Source organism: Aulonocara sp. 'chitande type north' Nkhata Bay, linkage group LG20 (assembly GCF_057382095.1).
Source record: "Aulonocara sp. 'chitande type north' Nkhata Bay isolate Kocher_YH1m ecotype deep benthic linkage group LG20, A_spYH_male_GT1.1, whole genome shotgun sequence".
Classification (NCBI taxonomy): Eukaryota; Metazoa; Chordata; class Actinopteri; order Cichliformes; family Cichlidae; genus Aulonocara; species Aulonocara sp. 'chitande type north' Nkhata Bay.
The window spans coordinates 11,139,246-11,157,580 of record NC_141363.1 but is presented as its reverse complement, the minus strand read 5'-3'; the positions used below and the strand labels follow the sequence as shown (position 1 = coordinate 11,157,580).

General features: G+C 40.2%; 1 protein-coding gene across 3 annotated transcripts in view; it reads left to right on the top strand.

Moving 5' to 3' along the window:
* The window catches only part of LOC147305230 (potassium voltage-gated channel subfamily KQT member 2-like), a 41,202-nt gene extending 23,810 nt beyond the window's left edge, over positions 1 to 17,392 (top strand). Inside the window, exons 7-18 of one of the 3 annotated variants that reach the window (XM_086276852.1) lie at positions 1,053 to 1,148; positions 1,247 to 1,341; positions 1,954 to 2,013; positions 6,087 to 6,116; positions 6,761 to 6,814; positions 7,608 to 7,816; positions 10,609 to 10,656; positions 10,938 to 10,955; positions 11,716 to 11,821; positions 13,027 to 13,158; positions 14,648 to 14,741; positions 14,856 to 17,392. In XM_086276852.1, coding sequence (XP_086132978.1) covers positions 1,053 to 1,148; positions 1,247 to 1,341; positions 1,954 to 2,013; positions 6,087 to 6,116; positions 6,761 to 6,814; positions 7,608 to 7,816; positions 10,609 to 10,656; positions 10,938 to 10,955; positions 11,716 to 11,821; positions 13,027 to 13,158; positions 14,648 to 14,741; positions 14,856 to 15,704 — 1,791 coding nt within the window. In that variant the 3' untranslated portion in view covers positions 15,705 to 17,392. The remainder of the gene's footprint in view (positions 1 to 1,052; positions 1,149 to 1,246; positions 1,342 to 1,953; positions 2,014 to 6,086; positions 6,117 to 6,760; positions 6,815 to 7,607; positions 7,817 to 10,608; positions 10,657 to 10,937; positions 10,956 to 11,715; positions 11,822 to 13,026; positions 13,159 to 14,647; positions 14,742 to 14,855) is intronic. The other 2 variants (XM_086276850.1, XM_086276851.1) reach the window with 2 other exon arrangements.
* Positions 17,393 to 18,335: the final 943 nt, after the last annotated feature.

Sequence of the window (18,335 nt, the reverse complement as noted above, 5' to 3'; positions counted from 1 at the left end):
AAAGTGCACATCATAAATGATCCTCATTTATATGCCTTTACTCTCTCTCCATTATGATGTTCTCTGTAAGTGCATATCTGCCTGATCTCACTGCTCTGCCCTAAGAGAATATACTCTGTGTTCTCTGGCAGGCTCTTCCATAGGTTGTGGTTTCATTTAGTTTGATATCATAACTACAGTAGTGCATTCATGCTATGGATTCAACATTATGGATTCGAAATGTATCTAATCAAGTGAGTAACCTGAAATGACAACAGGATAGCACATTTAGCACCCAACACCTAGCATTTTAGTGTCTATCAGCTAAATGTTTTCGTTTTAAAGCCCAGAAAACATCCTGTTTTATCCCACAATGACTCTCATTAACCTTTTTATTCAAATCATGTAGCTCATCTCATCACTCAAGCAGGTCCATTGCCCAATAACTGACATAAAAAAGCAGCAACCAGGTGGTGAATGTAGTTGAGCTAGAGAGCCAGTTTTTTTACAGGTACAGCGACAGTGAAAATAAGATTTGTATTCATCAGATCACTAAAACACCATAGAAGCAGTGTGAGGAAATAACTGCGAATGTTTGTCTTTTTGGGACAAGCATCCAGTCTTTTATAGTCCAAAGAAAGCTTAGTGCAACCGATGCTTCTAAAAGGAGCTGAAAAAACTTGGCTCATTATTCACGTTTTCTTTAGAAAGCCTGAGTTTGATGATGTAGTTTCAGTGGCTAAAGTACGTGTCAGTGTTTGTTGTTCCACCTGAGATTTAAAGATATCACACTCAGCAGTAAGCTCTGAGTAAGCAGCTCCCATTCGTTCTGTCAATCATACAGGAAACTGTACTTGATCAGCAATCACTTTTCCTGTCACTACTTTTGGCACAGCATTTAACATCAGCATTTCCTCTCAGGTTTCTATAACCCCAGATGTTTTGTTGGATTGCTTCGGAGAACCGTTAAGGGACAAGGAGGAGACAACTTGCTGTTGTTGTAATTCCTCCTCCTGGCCCACTGAGGTCAGTAAAGGTCACTGATTATTTTATGAGTTTCTGCTTTTGTACAGGGCATCTTGGGTTCTGGCTTTGCCCTCAAAGTCCAAGAGCAGCACAGACAGAAGCATTTTGAGAAGAGACGTAACCCCGCTGCAGGCCTCCTACAGGTATATTGTGTGATAAGATCACTAGATTCAATTTTAAACACTGTTTAATTCTCAAAACAAAAAAACTGAGAAGCCTTTTTAAAAATTTCCTCACCCAGGCTGCTTGGAGGTTTTATGCCACCAACCTTTCCCGTACAGATCTGGTGTCCACGTGGGATTTTTACGAGCAGACTGTAGCTATTCCGATGTACAGGTAACCGATCAAATAAAGTGGTTGAATCATGCTACACATTATTCAGCATTTTCAGGAAATACAACTGTTTACCCATATCACATTCTGCCTTCTTTCTGAACCTTGAAAGCCAAGTTGAAAACTGAGCTCACAGAATAACCTCATCTTATTGTATTCTAAACATCTTTCTTGGATCAGAAGAATCACAAGAATTTACACTTTCTGCTTTAATAAGGCTTTTCTTTTTAATGGAGAAGCAGATGAGAGTCTTAGCAGTGGCACTCTGAAATGCTATTCAAAAGACAAATACTGCCCTTGGCCAATTTGAAAAATTAAGCAGACATTTTGGTGTCCAGCTGTATGAATTAGCAAATAAGCTGCCTTGCTCGACTCTCACAACACAGATTTCTTTTGCTTTTAATCTAGAAGTAGAAAATCATTAGTTGTCTATTTTGAAATGAGTTCACTTACATTCCAGTTGTAATTTAAGCAGAAAAGGTTATGACCAACTGAACATAACTTAAGGCAATTAGCTTAAAAAGCCCAAAGGCGAGCTTTCACCTTTTGCAACTGAGCTGATGAGGCTGTCTTGATAGAACGACTTCTTTGAAGTTCTTCTTTGTCTTTTCCCAGACTTATCCCACCTCTGAATCAGCTGGACCTGCTGAGGAATCTGAAGGGCAAATCATTCAGGTATAACAATGACATTAGGAGTGACAAAGTTGTTGGTGTGATAGCATGATCTCATTATGATGACACCAACGGTGACTCAGTGATCTTGAAATAGAAGGGACCAGGGCATCAGAGGCTGAAATAACTATGTGCACTGCCCAAAATATACACTGAATGCCTTGATTGTCACAAAGGAATAAGATCTCTGAACCCTGTGAGACTGGTCTGCTTGCCGCACACTTTGCGCTACACTTCCTGTGTTGCTGGGCCTTCCTTTTGTGTTACCAGCTTTTGTGTGCACTTAGCTCATTGTTGCACTCAGTTCATTTACTGTAGATTAACAAAAAAGAGGCTAACCAAACATTTATTTTAAAACACCTTGTTGATGCAAACATCAACCTGTGACCATAATGAATGAATTTTATGGAACATTTTTTAAAACTATTGTTTTCTTCTATTAGTTTATTTGTAATGGGCAAGCACGGAAGAACACTGACAGTTTCACTGGCTCTATAGCCAGAGCAAATTTTCAACCCCACTTGATTGGAAAACCTGTGCGACACTTAGAAAATTCATTAATATACATTTACCAGACAATTTAGTAGTTATAATCTTGGCTGCTCAATTAATCGAATTTTAATCACGATTACGATCTGGGCTTTCAACGATCATTAAAAATGACTGAGCCGATTATTAGCACCTCCCTCGTGCTTTACTCTCGCGCTGCTCCGTGTGGCAAATCGAGCGCACCTCTCTGCATTTCGAACGCGTCACAACAATTAAGAGGACCCGAGGGAAGCTAAGCAGAAGTTATTTGGAGAGGAGAGTGACTGCCGTTGGTTGAAAAGAGAGGTAAAAAAAACTTCAGTGGTGTGGAAACATTATGGGTTCGCGGAGTCAGACGTGGATCAAGTAGACACAGTGTGTAAACTTTGCTACGGTGTCATAGCTGCACCACAGAGCAACACTGCAAAGTTCACTAAACATAGATGTTTACATTTTTCATTTATTTCTTATATTGCAAACATTTGCACTGTTATCAGTATTTGCACACTATTTAATATTATTTTTTAAAGTCATTATTCAATACATTGTTATTGTTAACCCTTTAAATCCCTGTAGAACCAGAACCGCTTAAGCTAGCGCAATAATTTGTTTTGCATATGAAACCGGAGGAGTTGTACTTACATCTTATGCCATCAGCTTGTCCTCGGTCACGGTTTCCTTCCACATATAACTTTGCAAATATTGCATAAAAAGCGCTTGCAGGAACAAAAACATAATATTCCAGAAACACGCTTTGCCGATCCGATCAGCTGTTCGTAACACTTCCCACATTGAACAAGACCTCAATGCGAACTATCGCATGTCTGCAATTTCCTGTCCGAAACCGGAAGTGACGTCATTTTGCGGAAAATGTAGTTTTTTACTTGCAGGCCTTAAAAGCCTATACTGGTGTTTTTATAAGTCAAGTTTGACTCTATACTTTTCTGAATAGTTGCTGGGATGCTTGGAACTCGAATTGCACTGCTTAAAATAGTTTATTTTGATGCACATGCTGTTTTCTTTGCAAATTTGCATCATAGGATTGTTTTTTTTGTTTTTCCTGCAGTATATAAAAATTGCTGTATCTCCAAAATAAAACTATGAAGACACTCAAAATAAATTTCCTGTGGTGGGAAACTGTTTTTTGCAACTTTTTTGTATTTAAAGTTTTGAGGGATAAGCCTCTTAAATTTCCCCAAGTAGAAATATATGTAAAAAAAAACAAAAACGATTTTTAATGTTTTTGTAGTTTATTGCACTTTTTTGCAATTAATGTAGTTACTATGGACTTAATGCATACATATTATTAAAATATGGGCTATAACAGTTGTATTGATGTATAGCAACTTGAAATGCTCCCAAAAATGGCACTACAACATGTAAAAAAATAAGCTCTGGCGGACTTGGTTCTATGGTAGGTCTTAAAGGGTTAAATAAATATCGTCAAATAATCGAGATGTCAATTTCAGTGAAAATAATCGTGATTATCATTTTTGCCATAATCGAGCAGCCCTACTTGGTAGAAGTTAGTTAAACCCCATTTTGCTTTCAGAACTGCCTGAATTCTTTATAACAATGGTAAATGGCCTGTAGTCCCTAAGGACCCCAAAGCGCTTCACACTACATTCAGTCATTCACCCATAGGCGATGGCAAGCTACATTGTAGCCACAGCTGCCCTGGGGCGCACTGACAGAGGCGAGGCTGCCAGCCACCAGCCCTCTGGCCACCACCAGTAGGCAAACATGGGGTTAGTATCTTGCCCAAGGATATTTAGCATGCAGCCAGGATGCAGCCTGGGATCGAACCACCGACCTTCTGATTAGTGGCTGACCTGCTCTGCCACCTGAGCTACAGCCACCCCATGCTGCAAATCTCCTGATCCAGGACAAGCCAAATGTTCTCCACTGGATTGAGATCTGGTAACTGTTGAGGCCATTTGACTACAGTGAACATGTTATTATGTTCAAGGAACCAGTTTGAGATGATTTGAGCTTTGTGATGTTGCTCATTATCCTGCTGGAAGCAGAAGATGTAAGCCTGTGCAAATTGTAACCTCAGTTTCCTGTTGACAGGTGTGGTCTTCTGCTGCTGTAGCCCATCTACCTCAAAGCTCAACGTGCTGTGCGTTCAAAGATGCTCTTCTGCATACCTTGGCTGTAACGAGTGGTTGTTTAGGTTACTATAATTATAATATATTCAGACCGTTCTCTGTAAACCCTCGAGACGGTTGTGTGGGGAGAATCCCAGCAGATCCTGTTCCTATAATGCTCTAACTAACCTGTCTGACATGTTCAAAGTCACCTAAATCACCTTTCTTCTTCATTCTGATGCTCAGTTTGAATGTCAGCAGGACGTTTTGGCCACAATGCAGTGAATTGCTGCAGTGTGATTAGATATTTGCGATAACAAGCAGTTGAACAGGTATGCCTAACAAATGTACGGTGGCCGCGAGAGGCCAAACCGACTGCAACCTAAGAAAACACCAGCAATAAGAAAAATGCTGCAAAAGCACACAAAACAGAAATAAGAAAAACAACAACAAAAATAGGAAAAAACAGATTTCAAAAAGCACAATGGAATTGTTTCTGGGGAGAAAATAACCCGACGGACCAGTTGCAGGAACCCAAAACATGGTAGGTGTGTTTTATCATGATTCATATAATACTGATGACGAACTTTTAGGCTAATAGTTAGGCTAACACACTTACCTCTCATCTTTTCTTTCCTCACAAAACCGATAGATCCTCCACTTCTTTTAACTTCTTAGCATATTTTGTTCCTGCAACTGGTCTGTCGGGTTATTGTCTCCCCAGAAACACTTCCCTTGTGCTTTCGGAAATCTGCTTTTTCCTATTACCGTTTTGTTTTTTTCTATTTCCGTTGTGTTTTGTGCACTTTTGCAGCGTTTTTCTTATTGCTGGTGTTTTCCTAAGTTGCAGTCTATTTGGCCTCTCAGGGCCACCGTACCAATTGCCTATGAATGCAAAATCTTAGCAATAAAGGTCCAGGTTTGATCCTGGAGGAATACCTGTTCGAGTCGTGTTATGAGGCTCACTGTAGTTTTACATATTAAGAGAAAATATGTCAACTTTTTGGTTGGTTTGAAAATGAAGATTCTTTGAACCCCAAGGTGCTGAAGTGTGAATAGGAGATAGGAAGCACTTAAGAATAGAAAAAAGTGCTTGTATGTGAACGAAGCGATTTGAGTGCTCAGGCAGGGTAGAAAAGTGCTATGTAAGAACCAGTCCATTTACCTTTTGTATTTACTTAATAGCCTAAGGTTTCTTTTGTCAGTGGAGACAAAAACCATTGCAGAAGAGTGAGTAAATACTGGACACTCATCACAAAATTTAATCTTCATAAAAATATGAAAGATCATTCAGTGTAAGCAGGCAACTGTTGCTGTTGTTTAGAACTTGTTTCCACTGCCCCCGTGTGGTAACATATATATTGGGGTTTTTTTTTCAGGTTTTTACAGATAATTTTTCATCCATGTCCATAACTTGTATCTTACATTGTGTAACATTTATGCCTTTTCTGCTCACAGGAAGGAGTCACAAACAGAAACCTCTCCCAGGTCTGTGATCTGGTTTTATCTCTCGCCTCTTTCCTTTGCCTTCTCTTCAATTCTGCTCTTAGCTGCTGCTGAGACACTCTTCTTGGGGGAGTGTGCTTACTGTACATCAGTGTGCGAGAGTGGGGGTTTGTGTGTCTGACATGGGTGTGGCTGCGTGTTAAGTGCCTCCTTCAAGAACGGTCACGCTGCATTTGCTCACATGGTGCTCAAAGATCAGCTCACTTTGGCCTCATTCCCAACTGGCAGCTTTATTAAATATTAACCGATATGCTGTTCTTTGATAGTCTACCTTTCAGCATCACCTTGGGAAAAAGTGATTTTGAACACTTTTGCTTGATTTTTCTATCACTCTGTTTTTTAACACAGAAAACAAGTGTAACTATTGACAAGGTGGTAACACTTTATCGTGGCTGAATGACAAACCTCCTTATAATCCAATTGCATATTTTAGACTCACGTGTAAAATCAGACAATCATTTAAATGGCAAAATGAATAAAACCAAAAATTTTTATTCTTTAAATGAGGAATAAATTACAGTCACAGTAAAGCGTTACTGGCATCTTGGCACACGCTGCTGTTTTTGTGATTCTACCCACTTCTATTTGATCTTTTTTGTGTCTCCTCCTACTGCCCACCACTCCAGTAATGAAAATGCACACAAAGACAGACTTTGCGGGTGCTGTCCGAGAGCTATTAGGTATAGTTGCTGCACAGATACTAACAACTGCACTGCAAGTCTGTGTGTCTCCTTCTATTCCTACCAATGTTCTTTTCTTCTACAAGTGCAAGTAAAGGTAGAGGAGTCACAGAATAAGGACATGTAGCACTACGGAAAGTACACAATCCGACTTGTTACTATTTGTAGCGTAGTGAAGCTCTGTTTCTGATGTCTACATGAGGAGATTCACACGTAAAAGCAACAAAGAGCTATTTCTAACTTTTACCCTTTCCCCAGGAAAGGTGCAGATTTACATCCTTCTTTTATGGTTTCTGTTTAGTAACGTCTTGCAGTTGATTTGCTGGCTGTCTTTTTTGCCCACTCAGCCCCGTTCAGCAGGCAAGGTGCATATTGCTGATTACCTAATGGTTACCACGTGCCATACGACGATGATTTTATTTTTTTGTTGCATGATTTGTGTTCACTTTTTTTGCATAGAGCCAGACCACAGCTCTTCCTTTTGAGACCCAGTGTCACTTTGCTTCCCATGCATGCCTGCTTGTAGCTTCCTGCTGCTTGCCTGAACCACCGAATGCTCTACTATGTTCGTTTGTGGACATGGCTCCTTCTGCTGTAGGACATTGCCCATTTTGCATTTCTGCTGAGGTAAGATTTATTATCACATTGCAGATGAATTCTACAAATTCACAAGCTAGGGCTTAAACACAGTAGAATACAGACATTTAGCTACAGGTAGTCTTTCATTAAAATGATGCTGATAAATGCAGAGTTAAACAGGCTTAATTTACTGTATTGTTACTTCCTTTTTTAGTCGGAAGCCGAGTCTGAAGGACAAAGTGTTTCCCAGTCCTTCTAAGGCTCCTGTGTCCAAGGGGAAAGCCCAGTCTCCAGGTGGAGCAGATGATGGTGCTGAAGCAAGCCCCAGCAAGGTCACCAAGAGCTGGAGCTTCACCGACAAGAACCGAGGGGCGAAAAATGCCTTCAAAGCTCGGGGCAGCACCTCGCGCCAAAACTCAGAGGGTGAGGAAACTGATCATCATCTGACCAGAATGAGTGTAGTAGTGTTGTGTAGTATAACTGAATACACAGCCATACAGTGTAGAGACTTGGAGAATTCTATTATTGTAGGTGGGAAACCTCAGAAACTGTATTCAAACCATCATGAAAACTGTAGAAAATGGCAGACACTTATTAAAAGAGATGTGGGTGTTGTGAATATGAAACTACATTCAGGACATGGAGGCCCTAGCTTTTGTATGGAGCCTGAAAGCAGAGGTGAGCGGGTTGCTGCTTCCTCCGGTGTCTCATCTCTGTGCTCCGGCTTCACATTTAGCTTGCATACACAAACGTGATATCTAACGTTCCAGAAGAATTCAAGTTGAGTGCACTTCCCAAAATTTCCAGGAATTCATTTGAGCCAGTATGACCTTGGCTATTTGTTCAGAGACCAAACTTTAGGAGTCAAAATTATTTATATTAAAGAAAACTGAAAACAAAACCAACTAAATCTTATGTAACTATAACACTACTAGTAACACTAGCTCAATATACAATCATTGCCAGAAGTATACATACATTCATCATGGGCATAAATGGTAAGTGTGTGTTTTTAATGTTTTTTCTCAACTGTTCTGTTTCTGAGGTCCAGAATTGTACAGGATACATCAATAATAACTTTTTCTTAAAAGAATTGGCTGCATAAGATCCACACGGGGTCAAAAGTATACATACACCTCAACTAATATTTGGCTAAATGTTTTGGGAAGTTGCACCTTGACCAGATGCTTTTGGTTGCCATCAACAAGCTTCTGGCAGAATTGGTAGAGTTTATTTAAACATGTTGGTTTCCAAGCAGGGACCTAGCTTTTGAGCATAGCACACAAATTTTCAGTAGAGTTGATCGTTGGGGATTTGTCCATTCCTGAAGTTTAACAGTCCATTTCTAAACACTTGCAGATTCCAGGACAATCGGTTTAAACATACAAGTTATTCAGATGTGTCGCCAGTTTTCTAAGGTCCAGAGGAAGACCCAGACTGTCACCCTCAGATAAGACAAGAGAAAATTAGTTAGCATGTTCCTGAACAGCCCAGGAACCACAAAGGCTCAAACCAGACATTAACTGGAAACTGCTGTAAGGTACACAGTGAAGCAAGTTTACATCACTGTGGACTGAGGGGGTACCAGCCAAGAAGAAGCTCCTGTTTCAAAATCAAGCCCATCAAGCTCAACTGAAATATGCAGCTGCCCACATGGACAAGCTAAATGCCTTCTGGAGGAAGGTTTTATTGTCAGACAAGACAAAGGTTGAGCTATTTGGCCCCAGTGACAAGAGATGTTTGGAGGAGTTAAAGGTGAGGTGTTCAAACCTAACAACCCTGTATGAGCTGTCAAGCATGGTGGCGGTAGCATCATGCTCTGTAGCTGTTTTGATGCCAGCAGTACTGGTACTTTAAAGGATGAATAAAATGAATAAATGAGGACTGCCTATATATTTTTCAGCTGTATTAACATTACATTAAGATATTAAGCTTTTTGAATATACTTCCAAAAGCCCCAAACTCAGACTTATTGAAAATTTGGGAATTCTACTTAAAAGCCATAAGGTCCATACCAGGAAACAAACAAGTTTAAATATCCAGACACAATTATGTCATAAGCTAGGTGATAGCTACCAGGTATACCGTTATATGCAGTGTTGCCAACTTAGCGACTTTGTCGCTATATTTAGCGAGTTTTCAGACCCCTTAGTGACCTTTTTTCTAAAAAAGGTTGCTTAAAAAAGACGTGAAAGCGTGTATCGCTTTTACTCTCAACAAGCAGCGGGTGCTGTAACGCAGTCAGTTCTTCTTTTACTCTTTTACTCTTATGCTGTTTTGTGGATCACAAGGTTTAAAACTACTTATAAACACACACACACACAAAGTAACTCCACCAGAGTGCCTATTTTGGGTCACTTTTGCCGGTCCAAGCCCGGGTAAAGGAGCAGGGTTGGAATTGTGACATTAAAAAAACCAATAATTGCTAAAAGAAATTTAATTTGTAGTTGTAAATAAACTCTAAATGCATTTAAGGCATTTTTTACTCACTTTATGTCTCTTCCACGATGTTATTTCTCTCTCCAACAACATAGGTTACAATTAGATTAGCATGACCAATTATGCAAATTAGGCAATGACGTCATTTAGCGACTTCTAGCGACTTTTAGGACAGCCAATAGCGATTTTCCTTACTGAGGAGTTGGCAACACTGGTTATATGCTGTACAATCACTTGACCTTAGAAAAAGAACAGTTTATCGAAATCAATAAAAGCAAAAACTTACCATAACATTCATGCCCAGGACGAGTAAACTTTTAGCCACAGAATACTTTGGCAAAACTTGTTTATGATCAACAGTTTATCTGACAAACATTCAGTTGCTGCCAGTGAACATGTAGCAGAGCAGTGCCAGGTCAGCAGCTCACCAGCTGTGTGAGTTTAGAAGTTACTGTCAAAACCTCTTTGAGTTGCAATCAATGTGGAGACTGTAGCTGAGTTATCATGCAGACATGTATGTTCCCTTCATGTATACAAAAATTTGTCACTTCTATGACAAATCAAATTTTTAAGAACACATTCAGGAGACCGTCACTTTGGATGTCGTGGTGTGGTGTCATCATTTAGTGCTAGACAGTCCCACTGCATCCATGTGTCATCTGTGTCACTATCATTAGAATATTTCTCTTCTCTCTCCATTTCTTTGCTTTCTGTTAAGCAATGTGAACCAATTCTCATTAGCTGTCTTTCTTCTTTCACTTCATGGCATGTTTAAGTGCTGATTGAAATGCAGGACGAAGACTTTGGACTGAAGAGTTCTCCAGGTTAGACAAGTCATCATGACATGTCTTCAGTAAAGACTGTAACATAGTCTATAATGTCTAGCTGTATAGTTTACCATACATGTTATATAAAGCTTTGAAACATATGTAGTTGGTAAGCTTAAATCTAAGAGAAGAGAGACCAGCCCATTCAAACATGATCCAGAAACCATTCAATAGACTCCACAGTTTTCCATGTTTGGAATTGATTTGTCTGCCATTTTCATCCTGCTAGAATCCATAACAAATCTTTTCCCATGTCTCTCCTCTCTCTCTTTTTGCAGCAATTGAAGGTTTAATAAGTAAGGCATTGGGATATTTTGTTGGTTGACTTCTATAGGGAAAATTATCCAAAGACAAGTCAGCTTCACCCAGTCTGAGAAACCTGCATGCTGATATCTGCTGAGATATGTTCACTTGACATGAACCCTTTGTTATGCTGTTTTTCTCACTGTGATGACTGAGGGCATGAGTCTAGCAGAGTCTCCCATGGAACTAATTATTCCATATTTACTTGTTACGATTGTTAGAGCACCTCATGTAATACATTTGTATTTATGGTAGCAGTAGGCTAAGCTAAACGGGTTCAAGTCAAGTGGTGCCAAGATTATCCAAAACTGACCCAGAGACATGCTCCCAAACCCTGCTTTAGCTTGCATGAGGAGACCTCACTTTCCCTACCAGATTCTCAGAAAATTTCTGATTTCCACTAATTAGGCCTTGACAACTCCATGCAATATGCTTTAAATTCTGTAGACCAGCCTTCCAGTGCTAATCTGTAATTGGTGGTGGGAAGAGAGTACCTGTCTTTGAAGGTTACAGTAAAGCTTTATCACCTCAGCACTATCCTTCAATTCTGCACCGAATCTTTTTACCTGTCGTCCCACGAAGCTTGCTCACACACTCCCAAACTGGCTAACTGGCTTGAGACCAACTGTAACACGGACACTTGCACCTTTGGCGCTGAAAGCAACGGCTCTGCTCTGCTTCTGCTGGTGACGTTTGTCATGCGGAAGCAGATGTAATTTTTTTTAAAAGAGTGTCCTTGCATTTGCTTTCTAGAGGCGAGCCTTCCGGGAGAGGAAGTTGGTGACGATAAGAGCTGCCACTGTGAATTCTTCACTCAAGAGTTACCACCAGGCTTGAAAGTTGCAATCAGAGCAATCTGGTAAGGACTCTCTGAATAAGAGGTTTTTATGGTTCTGTGATTGGTTATTTCATGTAGTGTAAAAATAACATCTGTGGTCATCTGTGTAGCTATTTCAGTGTTTAAAGAAGTAATAATAATAATAAATAATGTACAATGATGGACTATTAGCTAGAATGTAGTTAAGTTAAAAGATTCCGACAAGTTTTAAAAAGAGACTTTTTCATTTGATTTGATTTTATATGATGGATTATGCAGAAAAAATAGAATTGGGCTGAAAGGTCTATTGCTTTATTATGTATTCAGGTTGTGTATTTAAAAAGAAAAGTAACTAAGTAATAAAGTAACGAATTACTTTTGAAAATAAGTCATCAGTAAAGTAATGGGATTACTTTCTTGGAGAGGTAATCAGTAATTAGTAACTAATTACGATTTTCAAGGAACTTGACCAACACTGGTTGCCATGCCAGGGTGTCGGCTGCTGCTGACGTCCAGAGATGTGCATGATGTTTGACGCTGGTGCCTCGATGCATCAGCCTCAGTGATATTAGATGCTCAGAAATAACTGGTCTCATTAGTAGGATGTGGAGGTAGTGGTGATTCAGAAGACAGCAAAAACTATTGGTTTAGGATTAGTCATCATAAACTGCTTGGTTATGTTTAAAAGAAGTGGTTTAAAATAGAGCTCTTCACAACTTTATGCTACATATTGCAAAAATGACATTTTGTGAAAAACCAAAAGGCCCCTTTTCACAAGTTGGGAATGAAAGACCTGTCTCACCTCATGCATTACAGCTGCCATAGGACACATTTGTGGACATTTGAGAGACAACATATATATTTAATGTAAAATGGATGACAACCATCAGCTACCAAAAATGTATGCCCAAAATGTTGGTTTTAAGTTGGTTACATGTAAATTTTCCATATAATTCTGTTACATACGTACAGTGTAAAATGTTATCTGATCAATGTGATCAAATGACTTTATTTGGTGTGCATTCAGTTTGTACCAATCATATTTTCCTAAAGCATTAATCATTTAAATAAATAAACCGTTGATTTGTTATATTTCATTTGCATTTTACTCCGCATTGCACTTTTTGTTTGTTTTGAGCAGGAGAATTCTTGGGAGTTATTCTGAAATGTCTGCTGTGATCTGGTCATTTGTTTTCCTGTCACGTGACACGTTTAACAACGATGTCTCGCCCCCTCTCCCCCCCCAGCATCATGAGCTTCCTGGTGTCAAAGAGGAGGTTCAAAGAGAGCTTGCGACCCTACGATGTCATGGACGTGATTGAGCAATACTCCGCTGGTCACCTGGACATGCTGTCGCGCATTAAGAACCTGCAGACCAGGCAAGAAGTCCTTTACTCTTGAATTAGTCATTTCTTTAAGAAATATGTGTCAGTAGTTAGTTTAGTTAGCTTAATATAACAGTGGAGCTTTCATCTACTAACAAAGTGCTTTTAGTGGTCACTGGATACACACATGTTGTGACACACAAGCCATTGATTTGCCTGTTTCATTTATCCAGATACATGTGTTGTATTCAGATCTGTTACATATATCGGTAGCTTGATGTCCTATTAGCGGTCACTCCTTCAGCTCTGAACGTGCCACAGATTGATTTTGGATGTAACACTGATGTCTAATTCACATTGTTTTCTATGTCAGTTTTCCCTCCTACAAGCGAGCTCCTCACACCTTGATCCCCTGAAGGTCTAACATGTACAAGAAATATATTCCATCAGTGAATCACACACACTTTCCATCCATGAAACAAGCCAGACTCACCGTATGTCTCGTGTGTGGAATATATTGCAGACGTGTTCTCCATACCTGATGTGATTCCCACGTTGCTTCATTCTGCATTGCACTCATATCGTCTCTGTGTGCCTTGCCAGGATAGATATGATTGTGGGGCCGCCTCCCCCAACAACACCTCGCCATAAGAAGTCCACTGAAGTTCCTAGGTTAGGTTAATAGACTGCACCTTTAGAATGACCATTTTATCAGCATTATCCTCCTTATGCCATAGTAGCAGTTACATGCTACCTTACTGGTTCGATTGATGGAACCCCTTTTGAGTTCAAGCCATTGACATGTCTCATTGAGCTAGCGGGATTGTGATACATGAAAGCAGGGGTGCAGGTGCAATAGTTAATAAGTGAAATGGCTTAACAGACTGCTTTATGTAGAACATTTTAAGGATGTTGTTCTGTTAGCGCTGGTGACAAATGATATCAGCTGCTGTCAAGGAAAGGCTAAAAAAAGACATTTTGCCGTTTGCTCACTGAATCTTAACGAGCCGTTTCACATGGCCTCGCTCAAGAGGGGTTTGAAGTGCTAAATGCTTGCTCTCTTAGCAGAAAGACAGAGGGAGAGCTCCCCCAGTAGGATGCAATGGAAATGAAGCATGAAGCACCACTGAAGCATGCCAAGTGATGCATTTTGGCCGCAGACAAAATGTCCCTTCAGTTTAGACTCTGTTTTGTTAAACGAAAAAAAAGAAAAGGAAAAAAAGATCGTCTTACTCACATTATGCATGCGTCCACACAATCCACCTGAACTCAGTAGTGTCTCAGGAAACGTTCACCTTCTGTAAGGCCATCATTTATTCATTCAAACATATTTATTTGCAGCTTGACAACAATCATCACTAAAATAATTTCATTACTTTTCAATGCAAGACTAATCTACATTTTGGCATCCCAAACTTCTTGAGTTAAAAATATTGGGGTCAGACCCTGTGGCAAAACAGAGCATATCTACTATACATATAACTATACACTTGTATAATCATATTATAATCTAATATATGACACTATTTTCTCTAAATGTTAGAGTTGACCAGATAGTTGGTAAAGGTCCCAAAGGTGGAGGAGATGCTGTGGAGGACCAGAGTATGATGGGACGTCTGGTCAAAGTGGAAAAGCAGGTAGGAATGTTTCACCCAGGTCTGTGAAGGTCAGTCTGGAAAGTTTTTCTTTTCCCGCCAACATCAACTTATGTTGATTCCTCTGATGGAACACCGTTTTCTGTCTTTCTGCAGGTGGTCTGCATGGACAGGAAACTCGACTTCCTGGTTAATGTGTATGTGCAGCGTATGGGTATCCCCCGTTCCGAAACAGAGGCCTTTTTCAACTCCAGGGAGCCGTATCCAGCCCCGCCTTACCACAGCCCCGAGGAGAGCAAAGAAGAGAAGGAGGAAAAGGAGGAGGTACAGGAGGTGAAGACATGCTCAGCAGCTGATGTCCCATGCTCTGACGGGTCCTTGGAAAAGAAAGACCCTTTACTTGGTCGATCCGTGGCGAGATCAGTTGGTACTCCCTCTGGGAGCAACAGCCGCCCCTCTACCTCCTGGCAGCACCAACTGCAAAACCCCATCAGCCAGCCTGCCTGGAACAGCAGCGTGGCCAACACCCCTTCGCCAGTAGGTGGCAGCGGCGACCATTCGCCCACCCTGTTCCGCCTCCCACCTCCACCTGCTCCAGCTCATGACAGATCCTCTTCGGGTCAGGGTGGCAGCGGCAGAGAGAGCGGCTCCCACAGCAAGAGGCGCAACAGGAGGCACAGGTGCCATCGAGAGGTCACCGCAGTAGATAGTGACACATCCCTCTCCATCCCGTCGGTTGACCATGAGGAGCTGGAGCGCTCGTTCAGCGGCTTCAGCATCTCCCAAGCCAAGGAGGACTTCTTTGGGCCCTCGTTCTTTACAGGCTTAGGAGGGGGAGCCGGAGCAGGGCCCGAAGCCGGAGGTGGACCTTCACTCTGTGCCAGGGTCAGACCATTGCTAGCAGAGGGGGAGTCGGACACAGACTCTGACCTCTGTGCTCCCTCGCCTCTGTCTTTCACCGGAGAGGTCTCAGGTGGAGAAAGGGGGTGGGCTGGGCTGAAGTAGAAAGGACTGCTCTGCTGGCAGACCTGCTGATTGTGACAGAGGCTGATGCCCCGATTGCCAACATGACCGTATCATTAGACCTCGTGGCCACAGGCTCACTGTAGATGATGGCTGATACAGACTATATTGGGCGGTTATGTGCAGTTGTCTTTTTGCGATAACAGTAAAAACGAGTTCTCACAAAAACAACGGGATCATCCTTTATCAACATTTAAGTTTGTAATGTAACACTTCACTGGCAATGCTTGATTACGGTTACTTTTGTATCCACTCAGAATTTGATTAAATAGCTGTTTAGAAACCTTTCTTTAACTTAGACAAGAAGCCTTTTCGTTATGGTACTTAGTTAGTGAGACGACACTTACACAGTGTGGATTTGTATGAAACAATAAAGAGAATTGCCATTTTGGTTCCTCTTATGAGACGTATGAGTAGCATTTCAGCACGTCTTCTGTTAAACACTGACCACTTTAACATTCAAAAGCTTGCTGGAGTTTGTAACGCGAGACTGTTGAAATCTTATCTTATAACGTAGTGTCTTGATAACTTCCATACCTTAGGATGTCTTGAGGTGTTATGTTGCCAAAACCTTAGCTATGATGATCAGTTAGATTCTTGCTGATTTAAAAAAAAGAAAAAATGCTTCATTATTAATTCAGCCTGGCATTTATGTAATACTATGGAAGAACTCCCCTTAAAGTAATACTGAATACTTCTGTAAGGATACACTAAGGAACCACCTGCATGATAAATGATTGATTTAAGGACTGTGTTAAGTAGGCTGCAAAAACTAAACGGTGACAAACAGTCAAACTGTGTTTTTCTTCTATACAGTAAGAGAGAGTGGTGAATTTAATTTTTTTAAAAAGTGCATGCATGACTGGTTTCAAGCTATGTTTTAATTTTTCTAAGGAGCTTTGCTTGAATTCCAATCATGTAAATGCAGCCTGAGCTTGCTAATTTCAACAGCTCTTCTTTTCTGGGTAAATATGTTCATCAAATTCTATACACATTAAATACAAGAGCAGATGTTTAATGCTGCACAGGTATGGGAACAGGAAGGGCATTTGCTTGTACATTTTGTATTGTTATTACAAGGCATGCAGTGTTGAAGCTGGATTGAGTGCACGTGAAACTTTCTCACTTGTTACTGACATGATGGTATTTAGCCTGCAGTGCATTGAACGTTCATTTAGATTCTCTGATGCTACGTCAGTTTCAGACTAAATGAGGAAATGCAATAAAAAAGCAAGCAACGCAATCAAGAACTCATCCTTTAAAATTGTTGCCTTATTTCCACACCAAAATTTTAGAGGTCCACAAATCAACAATTTCATTTTTAACATTTTATAACAGTAGTGTATGTAAATTGTTATGGGAGGTTCTTTGGCCTGAGAGCAGATGTTTCAGGTTGCACATTTAGCCATTAATAATGCTAACCTTTGAAGCATGAACAGTTCTTGTTAAAATTAACCAATGCCAACATTTTAACATTTACATTATAACCAAGGAAGTGTAATTCAATAGAGACTGTTAATACGCGGTCCATATTTTTCAGCAAAATCAGGAAGCAACTTGCTGGCATGATTTTTACAACCCATTGAAAAGACATGTAGGGTTTTACATGATACCGTAGATCAGCACCATTGTGTAACTGCACCTTTGTCTTGTTCAAAAATAAAACTTTGTGCATCACTAAAAATTGGTCTTTTGATGCCTTTTTTAAAATGAAGAGAAATGGTGTCTTTAGCTATGGAAATGGTGTAATGGAATACATCTGTCACTAGATGGCAACCAAGAACTGAAGACAGAAAGACAAGTCCCCTTAACTGGAACTAAGGATGCCAACCACTGTCTCCTTAACTAAAGCCAGTCTTAAAACACATCTTTTTAAGATAGTCTGTTCTATTAGTTTGTTGGTTCAATTTGTTATTTAAAGACTTTCAAGGTGTTTTCCTATTTCCAGACTTTGATTTTGACACTTAATTGCATGTAAAGTGTCTTGAAGGTCTTCGAAGGTGCCTATAAACAAAATGGTTTATTGTAATCATTTGTTGTAGTGACAGATCAAACACGTGCTGCAAAAGCCAGGAAAAATGGACACGTCCAAATACTTTTGAATATATAGCATGGCTAACACATACTTACACACTTATTGTCCTACTTATCTGTCTACATCAGCAAAAAGTAAATTTATTACCTGATCAGATTATTGAGCAACCTAACTAGTATTGGTTAACAGCCATCATTTATTGTTAGTGAAATAGCAAAGGCAGGTCACAGGATCAGCCAATTTGTTAAGTGTTGTGAGGCCAGGATTTTAGTTGAAAGGGTGATACAAATAGAAATGGAGTAGCCCATTAATAAAAGTCAAGTGATGGTGACACAGCACCTAAGGCTTGTTTACTCTTGGTAGCACCTGGAGAATTGCAATCAGTTTAAGCACCTACAATGTAGACCAAAGGACAACCAACCAGCAGACACAAGGACTTACAACTGATTCTATAAGGCAAATAACTTAAAAAACAATGAAAGTCTGTGTTTTGCTGTGGAAAACACTAATTAAAAACACGACACCACAGCTAATCTTAATCTGAATCCTCAGGACTGCTTGGCTTAATCTGCACAGGA